This window comes from Camelina sativa, chromosome 5 (genome assembly GCF_000633955.1).
Source record: "Camelina sativa cultivar DH55 chromosome 5, Cs, whole genome shotgun sequence".
In the NCBI taxonomy this organism is placed as follows: domain Eukaryota; kingdom Viridiplantae; phylum Streptophyta; class Magnoliopsida; order Brassicales; family Brassicaceae; genus Camelina; species Camelina sativa.
Window position 1 is genome coordinate 29,940,956 of NC_025689.1, and position 11,311 is coordinate 29,952,266.

The 11,311-nt window shown below is 29.9% G+C and overlaps 1 protein-coding gene across 1 annotated transcript; it reads left to right on the top strand.

Moving 5' to 3' along the window:
* On the top strand, positions 1,899-4,143 carry LOC104789703. The gene has a single exon (XM_010515357.2). It carries the CDS (start codon positions 1,899-1,901, stop codon positions 4,140-4,142), a length of 2,244 nt encoding a protein of 747 aa, XP_010513659.1. The 3' UTR covers position 4,143.

Sequence of the window (11,311 nt, forward strand, 5' to 3'; positions counted from 1 at the left end):
ATTTTGTTATTTGTTAATATTATGTTTATGTTGTATCATTCATTTACATGTTATATAATATAGTACTATATGGTGAATTTTGATTTATATTAAACTACTAATAGGTAGGCCTGGAAACTACTACCGATACCCGTATTGGATCCATTTTTCGGTTTGTATCTGTCCCGGAAAAGGTATCTGCAGCATTAGGGTCGAGTGAAGGGTATAATAATTATATTATCCATGAATAATGATCGAGTATCGGATATTAATTTAATTTTTGAGCGTCTCGTTACCCGTCTCATTACCCGTTTTATTACCCGACTCATAAATACACGTTAATATTTTGTAGAATAATGTTACCAGCGTGAGGAAATATTTATGTAAATTTGGATTTGTTTGTTACAAAATAATAGTAGAAAATTTATTAATTCTATACATTTTATAAAATCATATATTTAATTTACTTAAGGTCATACTCTGATTTCGACCCGTAGTTGGTACTACTATTTTGGTTTGGTGCAATATCAAATTCGTTAATTATACATTCGGTAAAGCCAAAAAAATCCAACAAAACATGTATTGACCCGTGATTTGGTATTACAAATTGATGTGATCGTGTTTAGAGATCTTAATATACCAAATTTACAAATTGAAGTTATTGCTATAACATGTTGTATATTAATTTTATAGGTGAAAATTATAATTAGGTTATGTATATTATCAATATATACACTTAGTATTGTTTATATAGTGAATATTGTGTGTAAACAATTAAGTTTTAGCCAATTAAATAGTTTGTTATTATTTCCTAAGATTTATGAAACAATAAATAGAGTTTTATTATTTTGTAAACAAATCTAAACTTTTCTTTTGTTAGTTATTAGAATAATTAAAATATAATAGCATTTTCATAATATGTCATATCAGAACTGGTTAAATTTTTAACAACATAGCTTAAATACGTATATAGATATATTTTAAAAATATAAACAATGTTGTATCCTAATTTTAATATATATTTGTTATTATTAAATGATTTAGGTATGTAAATATTTAATCTTAGTTTTATAAATAAATTTAAGTTTTATAATTTCTAAATAGTTTGTTATTGTTTCCTAAGATTTCTGAAATAATAAATAGAATCTGTTTAATTATTTTATTACATAATTTCGAAATAATTTTACTATTATTTTATTAAATAATTTCGAAATTATTTTATGAATGATTTGTTGTAATCTAATAAATTAGTAATTACTATTTTTTTGGATAATAATTTTCAGGTTACAGTAAATTAATATTAAGATTCTGTTATTATATTTTGTATTAAAATATAGTGGTATTTTGTGTAATATTTTACATGGAGTAAGGTTATTTATTTAAAGGATTGCTTAAATAAGTATATAGATTAACAATTTTAAAATTGATTGATCTACATAAGTTGTTTCTTTAATTATGATTTGTTTCCTTAATTTAAATGAGGTGAATAAGAGAAGTTCACCCCTAGGGGTGAACTCAAGAATTGTCCACATATAGAACCATGCATATTATTTATTTTAAGATAAATGTAAGATATTAAATAAACATTCTTCTCCATTTAAAAAAGATATGTAACAAAGTAATTTATTTACTAATTATAAATAGTCTTTATAAAGAACTTGATCCCCAAGCTACTGAATCAAGTTTTTGATCAAAAAAATCTCGGAACATTTCATCTCCGATATTCTCGTATCCTCGGTACATTAATTACCTTATACTTTGTAACAACTTTAGGTAACCCTACCTAGGTTAGTCGGTGGTTACGTACTTGTATAAATATTAGGTACAGCCTTCTTTATTCGATATTCTCAATTCCAATCCTAAGTACCTCAACTCTCTTCCTTCTCTCGACAGACCGTCTCATCATTTCCTAAATAACCATGGCTTCTTCGTTGGTTGGTCCACCCGAGATAACAGAATCCTGTGCTCCCCTCACAAAACCCAACACACAACCCATCACAAAACCCATCACAGCTTCTGGTCCCAGCAATCAAGCTATAGTGAACGCAATGGTTTCAAACGTCAACACTCCACCGCCGACGGGACACACCGAGGATAGACCCACCACGTACCTCACCGCTCTCCTCAAAAACATCAACACTTGTCGTCCCAGCGTCGCAAAGGTCTCAAACGTCAGGAACTCAACTAAAGCCAACGTCGTCAAATCTGTTAGACCTGTTAGACCTGTTAGACCTGTTAGACCTGTTAGACCTGTTAGACATGTTAGACCTGTTAAACCTGTTAAACCACGAAAAGTAAAAAAAAAATCACCTCAGATGGGCTTTACTGAGAATGGATCCGCCACGTACCTCTCCTCAGGCAACCCCTGCCTCGACTTCTTCTTCCACGTTGTTCCCTCCATGCCTAAGGCTTCTCTGGAGAAGCGCCTACAGGAGGCCTGGGGTCACGACCCCTTAACCACTCTCAAGCTTATCTGTAACCTTCGTGGAGTCCGTGGCACTGGAAAATCTGACAAGGAAGGGTTTTACACGGCGGCGTTGTGGCTCCATAGTCGCCATCCCAAAACCCTAGCTTGTAACCTCGAGTCCATCTCCAAATTTGGATATTTTAAAGATTTCCCGGAGATTCTTTACCGGCTTCTACAAGGATCTGAAATCCGCAATATCCAGAATTGGGAATGGATCGATACGATAGAAGCAGCAGCCGGACGTAGAAGAGCTCGATTTTCTAGTCGTGGTTTTGGTCGTGGTCTCGGAAGGGGTCGCGGAAGGGGTCGCCGTGGTTTTGCATTCAGGCCGTTAGCAACGAGGCAGCAGAGGGTAGAGAACGCAGAGAGGAAGAATCAAGAGGAGAAAGCCAAAGCACGCTTGGCGCGCAAGCAAAAGAAGGTTTCAATGGGGAAGAAGGCATTTACAAGATATACTAACGATCCCGACTATAGGTTTCTTCATGAACGTGTGTCTGATCTATTCGCAAATCAACTAAGGAGAGACCTAAATTTTTTGACATCCGGCCAACCAAACAAAATTTCTCTAGCGGCTAAATGGTGTCCATCGCTTGATTCTTCGTTCGACAAAGCAACTCTTCTCTGCGAGAGTATTGCTAGGAAGGTGTTTCCCCGAGAATCATTCCCGGAATACGAAGGCGTGGAAGAAGCTCACTATGCGTACAGAGTTCGTGATCGACTACGGAAACAAGTTCTTGTTCCCCTCCGGAAGACCCTTCAACTCCCTGAAGTATACATGGCAGCGAAAGATTGGGCATCTCTCCCTTACAACCGTGTTGCATCAGTGGCGATGAAGTCGTACAAGGAGATTTTCTTGAAACACGACGCAGAGAGGTTTCAGCAATATCTTAAAGATGCGCGAACGGGGAAAACCAAGGTAGCCGCCGGTGCTGTGTTACCTCACGAGATAATAAGAGAATTAGACGGCGGAGACGGTGGACAAGTCGCTGAGTTGCAATGGAAACGAATGGTTGATGACCTTAAAACGAAAGGTTCTTTGTCCAACTGCATGGCTATTTGTGACGTTTCGGGATCTATGAGTGGTGATCCAATTGAGGTTTCAGTCGCGCTTGGTTTGCTCATCTCTGAGCTATCAGAAGAGCCATGGAGAGGAAAGCTTATAACATTCAGCGAAAACCCTGAACTGCATCTGGTGACAGGAGACGATTTGAGATCAAAAACAGAGTTTGTGAGAAACATGCAATGGGATATGAACACTGATTTTCAGAAAGTGTTTGATTTGATTCTTGAAGTGGCTGTGCAAGGGAAGCTGAAGCCGGAAGAGATGATCAAGAGGGTGTTTGTGTTCAGTGATATGGAGTTTGATCAAGCGTCGACTTCTACTTCGCCATACAATAGATGGGGATGGTCACCTCCGACTCCGAGTGATGGATGGGAAACAGATTATGAGGTAATTGTGAGCAAGTACAGAGAGAAAGGGTACGGAGATGCTGCGCCGGAGATTGTGTTTTGGAACCTGAGGCATTCGAGTTCAACGCCGGTGCTTGGAAACAAGAAAGGAGTGGCTTTAGTAAGTGGCTTCTCCAAGAATTTGATCAAAGTGTTTTTGGAACATGATGGAGAGATTGACCCTATGATGATCATCGAGGCTGTAATAGATAGAAAAGAGTATAAGTCGCTTGTTGTGGTTGATTGATAAAAAGATTTGTACTTCTTTTGTATTCCTTATTGGTTTGGTTATAAAGTTATTTTGTAGAGTTTATTTTTTATGGTTTACTCAAACCCGAACGATTCGAAACATTAAGCAAAAACGGATAATGTCAAATTACTTCATTATGCTAAATTCTTAATTGCTAAGCATAGAATCAAGTAATCAGCGAAACAACTAACCAAAAATTTTTAAAAATATAAACATGGAAAATTCTATAAATATAATTAGATGTCCTCTTGTTAATGAGTAATTTTGACATCAAACTTATATAATAAGATACATCTTATATAATATGAGAAGGTTTTTCTCAACTTTTGCTAAGAAGATGACAGTTGGCCTATTATCTATCTAACACCTGTACATTTTTGTTGTTTGGACCTAATTAACTAAATCATTTATACTTTGGACCTAATTCACTAAAAGCCCATAAAACAAAAAAAATCTCTTAACATTTCCTTCTTCCCTTCTTCAATTAGACCCTTTCTGGTTTCATCCTAGGAATAATATGATTATATGTTATTTTGACATTATAAAAATATGTTTCAATCTTATGTATGATTCACGGCAAGAACGGATTCTAAATTATGTAAACAAATTATTTATGGGTTTCAATCTTATAAATAATTCATAAGCAAGAAAGGAATCTAAATTATGTTAGATTGTAGATGTTTACGTGTTCTCAAAATTCTCTTATAAATTCATAAATTTTTGAGTCAAATTTTAATTTCTGAGTATCCATTACTGGGTTTAGTTTCTGGAATTTAATCCTATATAATCTAATGGTGGGATGTTTTATGTAAGTAATTTGATAATTGCTTACTTATTTATTCCCCATTAGATATTACCAATTTGTTTTCCATAATATTAGAATTCAATCAGTTTACCATAAAATTAAATTTGAGTCCCTAATTGCTCTCATTTTAAGAGATTTTTTCAGTCATGATTATTTAATTTCAGTCATTAGGTTCCTATGAAGAATTATATTATTTTTATATATTTTCCATATTTCAATAGATATTCTTGAATAATTTTAAATATTTTTTTGCAGGTTATCATGTTTATTGTTTGCATTAAAAATACATCAGAAAATTATAATGTGAGAATGTTTGACAAATTTACTTATTCATAAGAGTGTTTATGTATGTATTTCCTAATCTCCATGGACCGATCCGGAAATTTTGGATGACCTATGCCAATTTGTTTTTAAGAAACCATTTTCATTATCGTAAATAAAATAATAAGAATAGTAATATAAAAATTATTTTCATAAGATAGTTTCTAAGTCCATAAACCGAAATATGTTCGATTTGCTTGCTCACATTTTTTTGTCTTTTCAATGTTTTCATATTCATTTAAATATTTATACAAATTAGATATATCTACATGAAAATATATGTTTTCTTATATAAAAAACTTGAACTTATAAAAAAAATCTAATAATAACTGAACTTATAATTTTGTTTTTTTCTACATAAAAGAAAAAAAAACTTTTGGTCTAAAGTATGCTCCAAAAAATTTGATGACATAATGCTTGGCTTCATTTGCTTACCCTATGGGTTGGGCCTCGGTCCGGGCCTTGAACCATATTTTATATTTACTCTAGGGTTGTCGTATTTGTTGGTTATATTAATACTACTACATCATGAAAAAATGAACTATCATGATTTAATATGTTCAACATCATTACAAGAAATATGCGTATTTTTAGCACACAAAAAAACGCTATCATTTCGTTTCGATAGCGATTTTGTAAATGTTGTCTTTGTCGGTGCCATCTTAGAGGGTGCACATACAATAGCATTTTTTCCTTTGCTATTATTTGTATCTCTATAATAGTGCATTATTATCGCTATATTAAGATTATTAGTAGCATTTCAAATTTGCTATATTATAATTAACAGTGTATAAAGTAGACTAAAACTTCTTCTTATAAGACGATGCATATGAGTCACTCCATTGTAAATTTAGTTTGTGATGTTACTATCATATGCTTAAAAAATTATGTTGTTAAGATTGTGATGTCTTTTTATATCATAGCATGATATGAGTTGCATTTTTTTATATTAATTAATTTGACTTCTATAGTTGTGACTTTGAGTAATATATGGTAATTGTATATAAGTATCATTTTTTAGGAATCTTAGTATCAAATAGCTTTAGATTAACCATCTTAAAAATAAAAGATCAACAAATATTCTCATAACATTTTCCACTTTCACATATAATATTTTACTTCCTAAGACACTTTTTTATTATGACATTTGATATTATAATATTCTGCGGTTTTTCTTCTAAGTAGCTACGAGAAAATAAATATTTGTTTTATTCAATTGCATTTATGATAAAGCTAAAAAGACAGATCTAAAAAATCATTTCGGCGATGGAACAAAACCATTGCATTTTTATACTACACCAAAACTTAGAGTAATTTTTTATAACTTTGTTTACTTGGATTCATTTTCATTATTAAAATTTCGTAAAAACAATTTTAATTTGTATTAAAATGTATAAAGAATAAATTATATTGAGGGATGTGATTGCATTTTTTACCTCACCAAAAATTAGCTGGTAAAATATATTTATTAAGTTCATTGTTGTTTACCTAAATTTCATATTTAGATTGTATTCATGTAAGTTATTTTCCAAAAAATTTATGTTTTTGTAGATGTCAGTGGTAATATAATTTGTGCAAACGCAAGAAAAAAAATAAAAAGATGGAGAATGCTTAATATGTCTTGAAAGTCTAAAGAGAGAAAAAATCATAAACACACTACTATGTAATCAAAAATTTCTCTACATGTTGAAATACTCTAATACTACATATAAAAGGAAAATTTAAGTAACACTAAATAAAAAAAACCAAAAAATATTGAAATGATCAATATATTTTAAAAATCATTAAAATAACAATTGCTAAGTAAACAAATAAAAGAACTATAATATCTAAATTACTAAAATTCAAAAACAATGTAAGCTAAATCGTGCGTAGCAGTGAATGACTTCTAGTAATCCTATATAAAGAACTCCTTTACGGTATAAACAATTATACATAAGTGGCCAATAATTCCCACTATAACCATAACAAAATAATATTTGCCAACTTCTATATTTTTTATTCGAATTTTTAGCCTCTAATGTTTTCTCTTTGCAAAAGAAAAAAACTCACTTTTTTCGAAAGAAAGTAACAATTAACAAACACTGTTTGCTTGACACTTTGATTGACAATAAAATTTTCATTTTTATATATTTTAAGGCTAACAAAAAAGTTCCATGTATGGATGAAAAAAGAAAGTAAAAACTGTAGATCCATGTGATTAAGGACTTCCGTTCCGATTCCGAGAGGCGCAATTATATCAGATTAAAACGTAACACATCATATTCATACAAGTCATGAGAGTATTTATACGTTAACCATAAACACAAAATGCATTACCTATAAACTCAATTATGAATTGTGCATATTGATTATGGAAGTCAACCTTGCAAATTCCAAACTGAAATAAAAATACTTGTTGCACTAAATATTGACAATGAAACTAATTGGTCAAATTTGCATGTAAAGTTAGTTGCACATTGTTGAAAGCTAACAGATAACAATTGTGCAACACATGGCATCCCGCGAAAGTCATTTACGTATGTTGGAAATTTCATTCCATTTGGGACATAAGATTTCGATTCTTTTTCCTGAAAAATGAAACTAAAATATTAGTCTTATCTTGGATATAAAATTCAGTTGAGAACCGTCAGATTAGAACGAAGACTAGCGATGGCTTAAACTTTGTGCATGGCACCAGCTCCTCTGATTCTGAATAAGGTTTAAAAAATGATGATGGCTGAAACTTTGTGTGGCATGCACACATCTTCTCGGAAGATGACACAAAACGGGAGCGGATAATTAGGACGTTTCTATTGACAACCACTAGATTTACATTTTTACTTATAACGGCATTTCCTGCTTGAACTTTACAACATTAAAAGTATGAATTTTTTTTTTGAACAAACATTAAGTATGAATTATAACAAGGTTTTCATAAACATAATCATATGCTATCAGTCACAAAACCTCATATAAAACTAGTAAACAGCACACAATTTTACTTAAAATTTTAAACGTGTTGAAACGTTTACTAAGTAAATGGAAGAAAAAAAAAAGTTAACTTATTCATGTTTTATCTTTAACTTATTCATGTTTTATCTTCTTATATAATATGAGAAGGTTTTTCTCAACTTTTGCTAAGAAGATGACAGTTGGCCTATTATCTATCTAACACCTGTACATTTTTGTTGTTTGGACCTAATTAACTAAATCATTTATACTTTGGACCTAATTCACTAAAAGTCCATAAAACAAAAAAAATCTCTTAACATTTCCTTCTTCCCTTCTTCAATTAGACCCTTTCTGGTTTCATCCTAGGAATAATATGATTATATGTTATTTTGACATTATAAAAATATGTTTCAATCTTATGTATGATTCACGGCAAGAACGGATTCTAAATTATGTAAACAAATTATTTATGGGTTTCAATCTTATAAATAATTCATAAGCAAGAAAGGAATCTAAATTATGTTAGATTGTAGATGTTTACGTGTTCTCAAAATTCTCTTATAAATTCATAAATTTTTGAGTCAAATTTTAATTTCTGAGTATCCATTACTGGGTTTAGTTTCTGGAATTTAATCCTATATAATCTAATGGTGGGATGTTTTATGTAAGTAATTTGATAATTGCTTACTTATTTATTCCCCATTAGATATTACCAATTTGTTTTCCATAATATTAGAATTCAATCAGTTTACCATAAAATTAAATTTGAGTCCCTAATTGCTCTCATTTTAAGAGATTTTTTCAGTCATGATTATTTAATTTCAGTCATTAGGTTCCTATGAAGAATTATATTATTTTTATATATTTTCCATATTTCAATAGATATTCTTGAATAATTTTAAATATTTTTTTGCAGGTTATCATGTTTATTGTTTGCATTAAAAATACATCAGAAAATTATAATGTGAGAATGTTTGACAAATTTACTTATTCATAAGAGTGTTTATGTATGTATTTCCTAATCTCCATGGACCGATCCGGAAATTTTGGATGACCTATGCCAATTTGTTTTTAAGAAACCATTTTCATTATCGTAAATAAAATAATAAGAATAGTAATATAAAAATTATTTTCATAAGATAGTTTCTAAGTCCATAAACCGAAATATGTTCGATTTGCTTGCTCACATTTTTTTGTCTTTTCAATGTTTTCATATTCATTTAAATATTTATACAAATTAGATATATCTACATGAAAATATATGTTTTCTTATATAAAAAACTTGAACTTATAAAAAAAATCTAATAATAACTGAACTTATAATTTTGTTTTTTTCTACATAAAAGAAAAAAAAACTTTTGGTCTAAAGTATGCTCCAAAAAATTTGATGACATAATGCTTGGCTTCATTTGCTTACCCTATGGGTTGGGCCTCGGTCCGGGCCTTGAACCATATTTTATATTTACTCTAGGGTTGTCGTATTTGTTGGTTATATTAATACTACTACATCATGAAAAAATGAACTATCATGATTTAATATGTTCAACATCATTACAAGAAATATGCGTATTTTTAGCACACAAAAAAACGCTATCATTTCGTTTCGATAGCGATTTTGTAAATGTTGTCTTTGTCGGTGCCATCTTAGAGGGTGCACATACAATAGCATTTTTTCCTTTGCTATTATTTGTATCTCTATAATAGTGCATTATTATCGCTATATTAAGATTATTAGTAGCATTTCAAATTTGCTATATTATAATTAACAGTGTATAAAGTAGACTAAAACTTCTTCTTATAAGACGATGCATATGAGTCACTCCATTGTAAATTTAGTTTGTGATGTTACTATCATATGCTTAAAAAATTATGTTGTTAAGATTGTGATGTCTTTTTATATCATAGCATGATATGAGTTGCATTTTTTTATATTAATTAATTTGACTTCTATAGTTGTGACTTTGAGTAATATATGGTAATTGTATATAAGTATCATTTTTTAGGAATCTTAGTATCAAATAGCTTTAGATTAACCATCTTAAAAATAAAAGATCAACAAATATTCTCATAACATTTTCCACTTTCACATATAATATTTTACTTCCTAAGACACTTTTTTATTATGACATTTGATATTATAATATTCTGCGGTTTTTCTTCTAAGTAGCTACGAGAAAATAAATATTTGTTTTATTCAATTGCATTTATGATAAAGCTAAAAAGACAGATCTAAAAAATCATTTCGGCGATGGAACAAAACCATTGCATTTTTATACTACACCAAAACTTAGAGTAATTTTTTATAACTTTATTTACTTGGATTCATTTTCATTATTAAAATTTCGTAAAAAAAATTTTAATTTGTATTAGAATGTATAAAGAATAAATTATATTGAGGGATGTGATTGCATTTTTTACCTCACCAAAAATTAGCTGGTAAAATATATTTATTAAGTTCATTGTTGTTTACCTAAATTTCATATTTAGATTGTATTCATGTAAGTTATTTTCCAAAAAATTTATGTTTTTGTAGATGTCAGTGGTAATATAATTTGTGCAAACGCAAGAAAAAAAATAAAAAGATGGAGAATGCTTAATATGTCTTGAAAGTCTAAAGAGAGAAAAAATCATAAACACACTACTATGTAATCAAAAATTTCTCTACATGTTGAAATACTCTAATACTACATATAAAAGGAAAATTTAAGTAACACTAAATAAAAAAAACCAAAAAATATTGAAATGATCAATATATTTTAAAAATCATTAAAATAACAATTGCTAAGTAAACAAATAAAAGAACTATAATATTTAAATTACTAAAATTCAAAAACAATGTAAGCTAAATCGTGCGTAGCAGTGAATGACTTCTAGTAATCCTATATAAAGAACTCCTTTACGGTATAAACAATTATACATAAGTGGCCAATAATTCCCACTATAACCATAACAAAATAATATTTGCCAACTTCTATATTTTTTATTCGAATTTTTAGCCTCTAATGTTTTCTCTTTGCAAAAGAAAAAAACTCACTTTTTTCGAAAGAAAGTAACAATTAACAAACACTGTTTGCTTGACACTTTGATTGACAATAAAATTTTCATT

Bases quoted from the DNA above. Each gene is read 5' to 3' on its own strand.
- LOC104789703 (XM_010515357.2), top strand. From the start codon at position 1,899: ATGGCTTCTTCGTTGGTTGGTCCACCCGAGATAACAGAATCCTGTGCT.